This window comes from Chiloscyllium plagiosum, chromosome 24 (genome assembly GCF_004010195.1).
Source record: "Chiloscyllium plagiosum isolate BGI_BamShark_2017 chromosome 24, ASM401019v2, whole genome shotgun sequence".
NCBI classification, from domain to species: Eukaryota; Metazoa; Chordata; class Chondrichthyes; order Orectolobiformes; family Hemiscylliidae; genus Chiloscyllium; species Chiloscyllium plagiosum.
The window spans coordinates 51,215,059-51,230,157 of record NC_057733.1 but is presented as its reverse complement, the minus strand read 5'-3'; the positions used below and the strand labels follow the sequence as shown (position 1 = coordinate 51,230,157).

General features: G+C 42.8%; 1 protein-coding gene across 2 annotated transcripts in view; it reads right to left on the bottom strand.

The window, feature by feature from the left end:
- Window positions 1-6,819: 6,819 nt before the first annotated feature.
- The window catches only part of samd9l (sterile alpha motif domain containing 9 like), a 19,322-nt gene continuing 11,042 nt past the window's right edge, over window positions 6,820-15,099 (bottom strand). For both annotated transcript variants that reach the window (XM_043715093.1, XM_043715091.1), the window contains one exon: window positions 6,820-12,621. In XM_043715093.1, the coding sequence (XP_043571028.1) occupies window positions 7,946-12,621 (4,676 nt within the window). In that variant the 3' untranslated portion in view covers window positions 6,820-7,945. The remainder of the gene's footprint in view (window positions 12,622-15,099) is intronic.

The following is a 15,099-nucleotide window of genomic DNA, read 5'->3' as shown; positions in this document are numbered from 1 at the left end:
TTGTCTGTGACAAACTCTTATCTCTGACTCCCATAAGGGTGTCAGTCTACCGTAGGTTATTGATTAGGCATATCTTTTCTTCTATCAGCATCTATTTCCATCCAGAGGCCACTTTGACCTCTTTGATTAGGGTTAGTTCCTGTGTCTTGAGGAGGGGAAACAGATGCTTTCCTGTTTGCCCATATATCCACCATTGTTCTGTATTCATGTCTCATGCTTTCTTTTTGCTGAATATGTATTTTCTCATTCCTGTTCTGTATCAGAATTTATACTTGCAGAAATAACATTAATTCATTTATATCCCACATGGAACATTAAGCTGACAGTCCTGTGCATCTCTGAGCCATGTTTCTGTAATTGCTATGATATCGTAACCATGCCCTGAGTTCATCTGCCTTTCCTGTTAGGCCTCTTGCATTGAAATAAATGCAGTTTAATTTTTCAGTCCTACCTCATTCTCTGCTTTGTTCCTGCCTGCCCTGACTGTTTGACTCGCTTCTTTTCCCAATTGCACTCGTCTCAAACTGATCTCTTTCCTCATTATCTTCCTGGATCCCATCACCTCCCCTGCACTCCCCTCTTATTTGTTTAAATCCTCCCAGCCAGTACATTAGTCTCCTTCCAATTCCGGTGCAATCCGTCCTCTTGTACAGGTCACTTCTACCCAGAAGAGGTTCCAATGATCCAAAAATGTGAATCCTTCTCCCCTGTACCATGCATTCATCTGCTCTGTCCTCCTCTTGCTACCCTCACTAGCTCGTAGCACTCGGAGTAATCCAGATAGTACTACTCTCAAGGATCTTTTTAAATTCCTGTCTAACTTCCTATATTTCATCCTCAGAATCTTATCAACCCTTTCTATGTTGTTCCAATGTGTACAATGACCTCCTGCTGGTCCCATTCCCCTTTGAGAATATTCTGCACCCTCTCCGAGATATCTTTAATCCTGCCTGGAGAGGCAATGCACCATTCGGATGTCTCACTGTCGGCTGCAGAATCATCTATCCGTGTCTCTAACTAGACAGTCCCCTATCACAGCCAGTGGTTGGAACCTGACATACCTCTCATTACACCAGAGCCAGTCTCAGTACCAGAAACCTGGCTGTCAGTGCGACATTCCCCTGTCTGTCACCTCCTACATTTTCCCAAAGCTCTTCAAGGTAACAATTCATTCTAGTGACTTGGAAAGTGTGTGCAGGTTTCAAGAAGGTGGGTTGGCCATAGAGAAACCAGTGTGACATTTTTTATAGAACCAAGAGAGATATTTTACAATAGAAAAGGAAAACCTGGCTCCTAGACATGTTGAAGTATATGCCCATTATGGCTACAGAGAGACATTGGTAAATGCTGATCACATGCCTCTTCCCTTTGTTGGAAAATTGTCAGACTATTCCAATGGAATTTGCTACTATAGCCAATCTTCTTCAAAATGTTCACACTGAGGTCAAAAAGAGGGTACGACTGGTGCTTTGTTGAGAATGTAAATCCAAGATGGAGTACAGGATAATATTGTGTCTGTGAGAGCTGCTTTTTTTTTTGAGGTATTGTCAGTGTTGGAGTTGATTTTCTTGAATTCTAGGTGCAGTAATTACTGTTTCAGAAGCTGTAGCATTGTTTGGAATTTTAGGGGGAAAAAAATCAAAACAGAGGCACTTTAAAAAGGTCAAAGACAGACAAAGGTGGTGACCGCATGGGAAGTGAATCAAACGAAGAAATAAACCTGCACAGCTGTCTGACCCAGCAATGAATCTGCTCAGCTGACTGCCTCTACTGTTTAATTTCAAGTATCTCTGGACATCGGAGTTGTTCTAAGCAAAATAAATAAACAGCAAAATTCACAGCTGACCTTAGAGAACCCTAAGTGAGGGAGCAGGAGAGGAGCAACTAAGTGGCTAATTTTAAAGTGTAACCTTATTGTTTTTATTTTGTAAATCTAGAATAGTGAGTAGAGTGGGTTCTTTTTTAATTATATATTTTTATTAAGATGTCTCTTGGAAGGTCATGTTACAGCTGTACAGGACATTGGTTAGGCCGCTGAATGTTGTGTGCAATTCTAGTCTCCTTCCTATAAGAAGGATGTTGTGAAACTTGAAAGGGTTCAGAAAAGATTTACAAGGATGTTGCCAGAGTTGGAGGGTTTGAGCTGCAGGGAGAGATTGAATAAGCTGGGCTGTTTTCTCTGGAGCGTCGGGGGCTGAGGAATGCCTTATAGAGGTTTATAAAATCATGAGGGGCATGGATAGAGTAAATAGACAAAGTCTTTTCCCTGGGGTAGGGGTGTCCAGATCTAGAGGGCATAGCTTTAAGGTGAGAGGGGAAAGATATAAAAGGGACCTAAGGGGTAACTTTTTCATGTAGAGAGTGGTGTGTGTATGGAATGAGCTGCCAGAGGAAGTGGTGGAGGCTGGTATAATTAACATTTAAAAGGCATCTGGATGGGTATATGAATAGGAAGGGTTTAGAGGGATATGGGCCCAATGCTGGCAAATGGGTAGATGAGGTTAAGATATCTGGTCGGCATGGACAAGTTGGACCAAAGGGTCTGTTTTTGTGTTGTACATTTTTGTGACTCTATGGTTCATTGATCAGAATGACTTTTTCAACTAATCAAACATTGCCAGCCACATCCCTGACCACAGTATCCTGGCTATCCTTTGGAATATGCTCATCAGCAGAGCAGCTGACAAGCTGAAAGTTTGAATTAAATCCCCAAAGCCCAAAAACATCTCCTTAAGTTTGTTTTTCATAGAATCCCTTCATTGTGGAAGCAGGTAATTCAGCCCATCAAGTTTACACTGACCCTCTGAAGAACATCCCACCCTATCTCTGTAACTCATGGCTAATCCATCTAACAAACACATCCCTGGATACTACGGGGAATTTAGCATGGCCAATCCACCCTAACCTGCACATCTTTGGTCTGAGAGAGGAAAAAGTGAGGGCTGCAGTTGCTGGAGATCAGAGCTGAAAATGTGTTGCTGAGCACTTACTGGGACTGAGCTGCCAAATGAAGTGATTATGAGGAGCAATACTTTATCATTGTCTCTTGGATCAGATCTTTTCTGAACCCTTTCAAGCTTCACAACATCTTTCCAATAGGAAGGAGACCAGAATTGTATGCAATATTCCAAAAGCGGCCTCACCAATGTCCTGTACATGACCTCCCAACTCCTATACTTAATGCTCTTACCAATAAAGGAAATCATACCAAACGCCTTCTTCACTATCCTACCTACACAACTCTAGTTTCAAGGAACTATGAACCTGCACTCCAAGGTCTCTTTGTTCAGCAACACTCCCTAGGACCAAACCATTAAGTGTAGACATCCTGCTAAGATTTGCTTTTCCAAAATGCAGCATCTCGCATTTATCTAAATTAAACTCCATCTGCTACTCCTCAGCCCATTGGCCCATCTGATCAAGATCCCATTGTAATCAAAGATAACCTTCTTCACTGTCCACTACACCTCCAATTTTGGTGTCATCTACAAACTTTCTAACTATACCCCCTATGTTCACATCCAAATCATTTATATAAATGATGAAAAGTAGTGGACCCGGCATCAATCCTTGTGGCACTTCACTGGTCACAGGCCTCCAGCCTGAAAAACAACCCTCCTCCAACACCACGCCACCACCACCCTATATAAAAGCAAATTACTGCGGATGCTGGAATCTGAAACCAAAAGAGAAATTGCTGGAAATGCTCAGGTCTGGTAGCATCTGTAAGGAGAGAAAAGAGCTGACGTTTCGAGTCTAACTGACTCTTTGTCAAAGCTTTGACAAAGGGTCAGTTAGACTCGAAACGTCAGCTCTTTTCTCTCCTTATAGATGCTGCCAGACGTGCTGAGATCTTCCAGCATTTTCTCTTTTGCCTCCACCACAACCCTCTGTCTTCTACCTTCAATCCAGTTCTGTATCCAAATGGCTAGTTCTCTCTGTATTCTATGAGATCTAACCTTGCGAACCAGTCTGCCATGGGGACTCTTGTCTAATGCCTTACTGAAGATCATGTAGATCACGTCCACCGCTCTGCCCTCATCAATCCTCTTTGTTGCTTTTTTAAAAAACTCATTCAAGTTTGTGAGAAATGATTTCCCACACACAAAGCTATATTGACTATCCCTAATCAGTCTTTGCCTTTCCAAATACATGTAAATCCTGTCCCTCAGGATTCTCTCCAACAACTTGCCCATCACCCGACATCAGGCTCATTGGTCTATAGTTCCCTGGCTTGTCCTTCCTGCCCTTCTTAAACAGTGGCACCACGTTTGCCAACCTCCAGTCTTCTGGCACCTCATCTGTGAGTATCGATGATACAAATATCTTAGCAAGGGTGCCCAGCAATCACTTCCCTAGCTTCCCACAGAGTTCTAGGGTACACCTGATCAGGTCCTGGGGATTTATTCACTTATGTGTTTCAAGACATCCAGCACTTCCTCCTCCATAATATGGACATTTTGTCACCATCTATTTCCCTACAGTCTATATCTTCCATGTCCTTCTCCACAGTAAATTCTGATGCAAAATACTCGTTTAGTATCTCCCCCATCTCCTGCAGCTCCACATAAAGGCTGTCTTGCTGATCTTTGAGGGTCCCTGTTCTCTCCCTAGTTACCCTTTTGTCCTTAATGTATTTATAAAAACCCTTTGGATTCTCCTTAACCCTATTTGCCAAAGATGATTGACAAAACCAAAAATTTTCATCTTCAATTTCTTGAGCAGCAACTGCTTCTGTGGAAATAGCCACCCAGTTTATACCATGCTCCTCACTACTTTATTGTTGCCCTTCAGGCTAACAGCAGCATTAAAATGGCACAGAGGAACCTGACAAATATGTTCATTGTTCTCAAAAATAAACAATGTCCATTATAAAGTTGACTCTTTCATGGCACTGGGCTGAATGAATCTTCCACTTTCAGTAAAGGATTGATCTGCTAATTTGAAAAAAAATGTATCATTGTATTCAACGGAGGTCAGAGAAGGTTCACTTGACTTGACTCTGGGGTCAAGAGTGTGTTGCTGGAAAAGCATAACAGGTCAGGCAGCGTCTGAGGAGGAGAATCGACGTTTTGGGCATAAGCCCTTCATCAGAAATGAGGCTTGTGGGCCGGGGCTGAGAGATAAATGGGAGGGGGTGGAGTGGCTAGCGGAGAAAAGCGATAGGTGGATGAAGATGAGGGAGAAGTTGATACGTCAGAGGGGGGGAGTGATGGACAGGTCAGGAGGGTGGTGCTGAGCTAGAGGCTTGGGACTGGGATAATGTCAGGGGAGGAAAAATGAAATCCACATTTATCCCCTGTGGTTGCAGGATTCCAAGGCAGAATACGAGCCATTCCTCCTCCAGGCATTGGGTGGCTAGGATTTGGCAGTGGAGGAGGCCCAGGACCTGCATGTCCTTGGTGGAGTGGGAGGGGGAGTTGAGGTTTTCAATCACAGAGCAGTGGGATTGGTGGGTGTGGTGTCATAGAGTCACAGAGATGTACAGCATGGAAACAGACCCTTCGGTCCAACCCGTCCATGCCGACCAGATATCCCAACCCAATCTAGTTCCACCTGCCAGCACCCGGCCCATATCCCTTCAAACCCTTCCTATTCATATACCCATCCAAATGCCCCGTGTCCCAGAGATGTTCTCTGAAACAATCTGCAAGAAGGCATCCTGTCTCCCTGATGTAGACGAGACCACAATGGATGCAGTAGATGACACGGGACACCTGCACCCACCAACCTGTGGCTGAATGTTTCAACTCCGCCTCCCAGTCCGTCAAGGACATGCAGGTCCTGGGCCTCCTCCATCGCCAAACTTATACCACCCGACACCTGAAGAAAGAACGCCTCATGTTCCCCCTTGGGACCCTGCAACCACACGGGATAAATGTGGATTTCAACAGTTTCTCATTTCCCCTCCCCCGCATTATCCCAGTCCCAAGCCTCTAACTCAGCACCACCCTCCTATCCCAGTCCCAAGCCTCTAACTCAGCACCACCCTCCAGACCCATCCATCACTCCCCCCTCTGACCTATCACCTTCTCCTTCACCTTCATCCACCTATCGCTTTCTCCGCTACCTTCCCCCCAACCCCACTCCCCTCCCGTTTATCTCCCAGTCCTGGCCCATTCCTGATGAAGAGCTTGTGCCCGAAATATCGATTCTCCTGCTCCTCGGATGCTGCCTGGCCTGCTGTGCTTTTCCAGCACCACACTCTCGACTCTGACCTCCAGCATTTGCAGACCTTACTTACTCCTCGTTGATTTCGACCCTGGTGTGAAGGGTTTATCTTATGAAGAAAAGGTGGACTGCTTAGACCTTTTCCTATTGGAGCTTAGATGAACGAGAGGTAATCTTACTGAAAAATGGATGATCCTAAGGAGGTCAGATATCCAGAAAATGTTTCCTCTTATGAGACTAAAACTCACGAGTTGGTTTAAGAATACGAGGCCTCCCTTTAAAACAGAGGAGACTACTTTTCTCTCAGAGAGTCATTAGGAGTAGAATTCTCCTCTCCAGGCGAGATTAAAGACCAGGTCTAGATTAGTGATGGTCAAGGGTTATGGGCTGGGTGGGGAGCAGGCAAACTGCAGCTGGGACCCCAACTAGACCAACTGTGATCTCATTGAATGATGGGGCAAGTGTAGGGGCTGAATGGCTGTACTTTCAGCTCTCAAACACATTAATCTCATGTTATATCACATCAAAGCACTTTTTTTGCAAAAGTACAATACTCTGTAAGAAACCCAACAGGAACTGAAGTGTTAACTGTAGATATTTCAGTGAACACCAAATATTAAATATTTAATTAAAATTAACACAAATTTATTTATGCTCTACACTTTTATTGAGAAAAGTTTATTACAGTTATTTCATCGCTTAATTGTCAAAATCTCATGACAAAAAGATACAGCAATATATTCAGAATTCTTGACATTTTTGTTTCTTTCGATAAGTGCACTTTGATTGATTTAGTACAGAAATCATCCCATCAATCTCATCTTCTCATCGGTTTATCAGATCCCCCTGTTCCATCTCACATGATGCCCTTCCCAAAACCTTCGATTAAATGCCAACCCCTTCAATCTATTGCATGGACTATCACATCACAGCCAGCTTCAGCAGATGCCCAAATCACTGGACTCAACAGGCGAGTAGAGATTAAATACATCTTTCCGGGCGGCCCCTCCCTCCACAGGAACGTTGGGATGAAGGATCCGTAAGGTTTAATACTGTGACCCCCTCCCCTCCCCCAGCCCCAACAATGTCATCACTGCCAGTGCGTTACTCCTTAATTTTACATGTGATAAGGGAGGGCATGGCACAATGGTAGCCTCATTAGAATCTCAGATTAATGTTCTGGGGAAATGGATTCGAATCCCATCATGGCAGATTGTGAAGTTTGAATTCAATAAAAATCTGGAATGAGGATTTAGCCTGATGGTGACCATGTAACCACTGTTAATTATCATAAAAGCCATTCTGATTCACCAATGCTCTTTAGGGAAAGAAATCAGTCATCCTTATCTTGTCAGGTTTATGTGTGACTCCAGACCCACAGCAATGTGGCTGACTTTTAACAGTGCCCTGGACAATTAAGGAACAAGCAGTAATTGCTGGCATAGCCAGCGAGGCCCATGTCTCATACAGAGAAATAGATGTGTGACATTTGGCATTTGAATGGTATTGGTATTTAAATCCCACCCATTAATCAAGCATCACCATTTTCAGAGAGTGGGGCATATATGGGACAATAACAAACATGATTTAGTTAACCCTGTTGATGGGAATGGGAGGCAGCTACAGGATCAACTGTTGTTTCTGCGAGGACATCTTTAGCAGGCGACAGTCAGAATCCAAAATAACACTGTAAGTGGCTAAAAATGACAGTGCTGACCCAAAAGAACCAAGTGAAACAACAGATTGTCAAGAAAGCAGTACATTGCTGTTAAGTTTAATGCTCCCTTTGGATGTCGTAAGCAAAAAGACCCCCGTATGTAAAGCCAAGATAAAAGGTTATGTTCTCATTGCCTTGAGGCATTGATGGGAAATGCAATGGTAAAATTCGGATCTTGTTCTGCTTGTAGTGACCCCGTACAAATATCATTCCATTTTCCGTCCAGCCTTTAACCCGCTTCAGCTTTTGGGTGACCCTGGGGTTCTTCCACACATCTCCAGTGAGCCACTTCCACCTTCGTTCACTTAGGCGGCTCGGAATTAGCTTCTCAAGCAAACTCTTATGAACAATTTTGTCAAACCCATGTCCTTTACCCAAGAAGGAATGTGTATAAATCTGTTTTTTTCTGGAAGGCAAATTCTTCATTTTGATGTCGTAGAGTTTCTTCAGTGTTTCAAGAGCTGTATTTAAGATTCTACCTTTAGCTTCATCAGGTTCCTTGTCGTAAGCTTCGTCTGGCCAATACAATAAAGTAAGTAAGAAACAGGCACTTGAATTGTTATATTTATTTTTTGAAAATTGCCAACTAAGTTCCCTCAGCTGGCTGAATGTTAGCAGCTTTGAGGACCTTGGTGCCACACAGGCAAGTGCAATGTGACTTAGTGTGAAGTTGACAAGATCAACCAGATCTAGTTTCTCTTTCTGATGATCTTCCGGATACATGGAGATTATTTTCTCTAGGTTTTCCACAGCTCGAACATCCTTTTGGTCAGACAAAAATGAAAAAATTGATGTTATGCTTCCACCACCATTCCTGGAAATGTGCAGACGCCTTACCAGTGTAAATAAATAAGAATTTGTACTCTGTTTTAAGTTTTGCTCCTCCTGTTCTGAAAGAGTGAAATAGCGTGCATAAATTTTTGTTTTTCTTATGAGCCATTTCCTAGGATTGTGTGCATGATCCTCTGTATCACTGGTTCCACCTTCATCATCTTCACATTTGTTGGTTTGAAAATAACTTGAATCTTCAGATATCCATTCAAGTGCATCATTTATCCCTTTCTGCAGGCCTTTCAATTTCCCATGGAAGTTTTTCCAAGGTTCTTTAATTTCTTCAGGAATGTCTTTGCCCAGAAGATACTCTGTCAGTTTTGTGTAACTGCCACTTTTATCCTTCTCAAAAATATCCAGCAGTGAAAGGAGTTGCAATAAATGACATCCAACCTCCACTTCACCAAAGAAACCAGAATTATTCATTGAATCAGGTTCAGATTGCGCTGCTTTCTGGGCAGCCCTGAAACACTCAATCGCCTTCAGAGCGATACTTACTGCTTCTGAAAGTTTGTCTGGAGTAACTTCCTCTGTTCGCAAATGTGTTAGATCAAACAGAACATTCAGCTTTTTTCTGTAAACTTGTCCTTCGGTGTCTAAAATATAAGAATTAGTTGGCAACTGAGATTTTGCATTTTCTGCCCACTTTATAGCATCAGTAAAATTTTGGTCCTTATAATGCAGTCGAGCTAACTGCTGTGCAAAAAATGGATCTTTACCGAAGCATTCATAAGCTGCTGTCAGAACTTCCACAGCCTTTTCTGGAGCTTTCTGCTCATTGCAAATATCTTCAATCAGAGGAGAAAAAACAGTATCCACGCTGTCACCTTTACTTCTTTTGTGACGTCGTATGAACAAGTCTCGAACAAATTTAATGAATTCATCACGAGCAAATCGGTTCTCAAAAAATGCCTTTTCCCCAAGAAGGTCCATCGCAATTTGACTCCGAGGCTGATCCGAGATTTGATTCAGTATCTCCTTGGCAACAAGTGGGTGAACAATTCGGATCGACTTAATCTCACTGGTGCAGTCTCTGAAATGTATGAACAAAAACCGTGCCTGATCATTCAAGGAGGTTTCAAAGCTGTGCACGCGCAAGTGATCTATTTGAATGCCGAGACTCAAAAATGCCTCACAATGAGACAGTGAAATGTTTGAATTCTCCACATAATGGTTCAGTAAAGCGACATACTTTATCAAGCGAGTGACAGGAGAACACTGATCAATACCTTCCAATAAATGTTTCACAAAATTCTGAATATATTCTTCTGAAAACCCCTCACTCATTAGAACAAATGTTATTATAAACTCTGGTTCAAAATGTTCCTCAAGTTTCTTACGCCTGTTAGAAAACAACCTTTTTTCTTCCTCAGTTAATTTGTGAGTAACAGCTACTGCTTCCAGTGGGATGGTTTTGCAGAGTTTTTCAGCATTATTGGATCTCCGACAGTTCACAAGTATGAAGAGAGGTCTCATAACATTCACGGTCTTGCTGCCAATTGCAGGTATTAATTCATGCTTAATTTCATCAAAGTAATCTTCATCAGCATCCTCAAGGAGCAGCAGTACTGGCAAGCACTGATTCAGATCATTTTCTTCATACTCAAGTAACTGGATTGCATGTTCACAGACTTTCCCGACAGCACATGATGGTTTAACAGTCGCACATCGCAGCTCCTTTCGGAAATTCCACAAGACCTGCCGTGCCACAGTGCTCCCACCGCTGCCTGGATGGTGAAATACATGGACTGTGGTTACTAACTGCTTCCCTGATGAACCCTTCAGCATTCCATCTATAATTTTAATGACTTCCTTGTAGGCATTCCGCTGTATCACTGCTTCACAGAATCCTTGCTCTGCCAGTATAAAATTCAACCAGCTGACTTTACCACCACGATAAAAATCTCTCTCAATTTTGGCAATTTCTGTGGGATCCTGACCATCCATTTTGTAATCTTCACACTGATTGACACTCAGTATTTCCAGCGTGAACATTCTTTCTTCATCTGCAGTTTTGAGTAAACACAGACCCCTTGTTGATACGGGTAGGTATCTGTGACTGTCGATTAATGTTGGCAACATGGTGTGGATCGTGTCATTTACGTGGTTAAGTTTCATCCCGACAATGCTCATCTTGTCAATAGTTTCAATGTTGCACGAAGGCTGCGCAAGCTGTGCCCATTTCTGATAGTTGGCATCACTCTCCGAAATACAAATGATATCATTTCTGCCGTTCATTTCTGCATAAAATTCATGGAAAGTGTCCACCAAAGGCTGTTCCACTGGTGACAAGAGGAGAAAAAGTACAATAAAGGAGCCATTTGGTAGAATTTCATTGCAGATCAGAGAGACGGTCCTCTTCAGGTGCTTTTTCTTGTTGGTCACCCATGTCCTCAGGTCACACTGCTTCTCATCACCATCATAATGGTTGCACCCATTGCAGAATATCCAACTCGTTTGATCAAATAGACATAACCGTTTCCTCAAGTCGCTCACACTCTCTCGGTCCACACATCTGTAATCTTGTAAGAAGTGAACGTTGGCTGTGTGGTGTTTTAAGTAGTACTCAAAGAAGCCATTGATCTTTGAATTAGGATCATAGTCAAACACACAAAAGACATTTATGTGCAATAAGAAATTTAAATTCTGTAAATCTTCTGGTTTACATTTGTTGATTACAAGCACATACCGCTGGCTGTTATCCATGTATTTCTTGCCACCATTTATAAGAAATGATAGTTTCCTTCCTAAATCCTCATGGATTTTGCTTGGCTCCTCTGTTGTTTCTGCTACTTCTCTTTGTTTGTCCCTTTCTTGCATCCCGGAGATAAAGTCATCCTGACTCTCCTCACAAACAGTTTCAGTGTTTGCTCCCTTTCTTCTGTAGATGGCCTTTTTCTCATATTCAACCTTATTTTTGCTTTCATTAAAATTTGGAAGACGAACTCTATAAATTTTGTTTCTCACAATCTTTATTGATGGGTTTACATCAATCTCAATAACAAACTTCCCTTCACTTCCATTTTTGCTGATCACTTCCACTAATTTAGGAGGGCGAATGCAATTTCTTGCATCCTCAGCATAACGTGTGAAGCATTTCTCGATATAATCCAAAGCATCGACATAGATGCTAGGGTCCTTGACAGGGACACCAATTATTTCCCCATGTGTATACCCAGAACTCCCATTGCCATCCTCAACACCAAAATGAATGGTACCATTAGTTCGAACATTCATGCACCCAGAAGCAAATCTGATAAATTCATGAGCAAATTTGGCTTGCAGCCGTTGTCTATTTAGTTTAACAGCTGTAGCAAGAGATTTATATTCATGGCAGGGACAAATTAAATTTATAACTCCAGTTTCTGGTGGAAGGACACCGTTTCTTACGTATTTAAAGTCGATATCTTCCTTGTCAAATGGACGAGGCTTGCATCGGTTCTGAAGATTATTTTCATTCACCCTCTCGAGTGTGCTGTCAAGATGCGAGTCAGCGGAAGTGCTCGGGTGGTCTGATGTCAAAGCAGTAGCATTGCTCTGGCTTTTCAATTTCCCTTTACTTGGCAGAGATTTTCTCTGTGCTGTCTGACTGGCAGTGCCGTCCAAACTACCTTGTGTTGGAGAAGTTTCTTTGCAATCTCTCTCTTCACTTGTGCTGAACTGGGCCAATTGTAAATTCTGACTATTCAATAGTTCATCCCTTTTATTCAGAATGAGTTTTGCCTGACCTTGTTTTATATGAAAATCTTTGAGGTCCTCCTTGCTCATCACTTGCAGTACAGCACCAGTGACCTGTTCCTCATACAATGTCTGTATGTGTTCAACTTTGACACGAATATGGCGTAACCAAGTCCGTACCTGGCCTTCATCCCAGTCTTCCATTTGCAACTGCTTTATATCTTCTGCAGAAAATCAAAACCAAAAGCAGTTTGATTTAAAGTATCAAATTCATATTTCCAGAGTTTAATGCTACTTGCACAACTCTGACTTTATTTCTTGCAAAAGTCTAACTGCTTGCAAAAAGTTTAGGAACTACTAAGCAAAAAATAATTACTCTATTCAAACAAGATCAGTCTTAATTATGGGCTGTTCATGTTAACTAGTCAATACAAACAAATGGTATTAAGGCAGTTTTGTACCTGTCGGTATCTCCTGCTCAAACAACCACATGCAAACTGAAACAGAGACTGAATTTACGGCTGGTCTAGGGGGGCACAGCCAATCAGCACAAAGCTGTAATAGTTATATTGAAAGCAGCCATTGTAACAGGTAATTATAGGCCCTTGTACCTTTTTATCACTGATTATAGCTTCAGTTTTCAAAGGAACCTTAACGACTTGATGCTGTGCATCTTGTAGATGGTACAGGCTGCTGCTACTGTCCAAAAGACATGGAAGGAATACGTATCTAGGCTGTGGGTGGGTTGCCAATCGAGCAGGCTTGGTTTTGGATGGTGCTAAGCTTCTTGAGTGCTCTTTCACTCAAGAAAATGGAATATGTACTCCTGACTTGTGCCTTGTAGATGACAGACAGAGGAGGACTCAGTTGAATTGGTTATAGCACACCATAAAATATCCACATATCATTGCTAAAGCTGAGAAACGACTGGATTCTCTAAAGGCTGTTAGCCCTGCCGATGTTCTGTTAATGAAAACCTCATCAGGCAGTTCCAGTCTCACTGCAAAACTGGTCTTCCATAACACCGAGATGAGGAGGAATTTCTTCTCTCAGAGGATTGAGTGTCAATGGAACTCCTTGCCACAGAGAGGTTTGGGGGGCACAGATAGGTGTGGGGGCACAGTCCTTGTGTATATTTAAGGTTGAGATAGATTCTTGATCAGTTAGGGTATTAAGAGTTACAGGAAAAGGGCCGAAAGGTGGATGTGAGGAATATCAGACCAGCCAGGATTCTATTGAATGGTGGAGTAGGCCTATTCCTGTTCCTATTTCATATGATCTTATTATCCTACCAGAACGACCTTTACTTCCACATGGTGTAGCTAATTCTGGGCATTCAGTCACTCAGAGTTGTGTAATGATGCTGTGGCTTTAAGAGGTGTGTTTTGTCCTGATTTTCTTTTACAGAGGATACTGCTACCCCAGGTTTGACATGTATGCTCAAACTGTCAGGAAATGTGTAAAGGTCAGATTCATCAGCCACACCCACAAGATAAAGCAAAACATCACCCAATCACAACACAACGCCATCCATGCTCTCAAAACAAATTACAACATTGTTATCAAACCAGCAGATAAAGGAGGAGCCATCGTCATTCGGAACAGAAGGAAGTGTACCGACAACTGAGCAACCAGGAACACTACAGGCAACTACCAGTTGATCCGCCCAAAGAGCACACTCGTGAACTAAACACATTGGTCAAGAGTTTTGATCACGTAGAGGACTTCAACTGCCTTCCAAAGATACACAAAGCCAACACACCAGGATGTCCTATTGTATCAGGCAGTGGCACCCTGTGTGAGATCCTCTCTGGCTATGTCAAGGGCATCTTGAAACCCATTGTTTAGGGGACCCCCAGCTTCTATCGCGACATTACAGATTTCTTACAGAAACTCAAACACCCACGGACCAGTCGAACCAGGAACATTCCTCATCATGATGGATGTGTCAGCACTCTACACCAGCATCCCCCATGATGACAGCATCGCTGCAACAGCCTCAGTACTCAATACTAACAACTGCCAATCTCTGAGCACCGTCCTACAACTCATCTGCTTTATCCTCGACCGAAACATTTTCACCTTTGACAACCAGTTCTTCATCCAGACACATGGAACAGCCATGGAGACCAAATATGTACCCCAATACAACAATATTTTAGAACATAGAACATAGAAGAATACAGCGCAGTACAGGCCCTTTGGCCCTCGATGTTGCGCCGATCCAAGCCCACCTAACCTATACTAACCCACTATCCTCCATATACCTATCCAATGCCCGCTTAAATGCCCATAAAGAGGGAGAGTCCACCACTGCTGCTGGCAGGGCATTCCATGAACTTACGACTCGCTGAGTGAAGAACCTACCCCTAACATCAGTCCTATATCTACCCCCCCTTAATTTAAAGCTATGCCCCCTCGTAATAGCTGACTCCATACGTGGAAAAAGGTTCTCATGGTCAACCCTATCTAAACCCCTAATCATCAAGTCACCCCTAAACCTTCTTTACACCATTGAAAACAACCCCAAGTGCCTCAGCCTTTCCTCATACGAACTTCCTACCATACCAGGCAACATCCTAGTAAACCTCCTCTGCACCCGTTCCAGTGCCACCACATCCTTCCTATAGTATGGCGACCAAAACTGCACACAATATTCCAGATGCGGCCGCACCAGAGTCCTATACAACTGCAACATGACC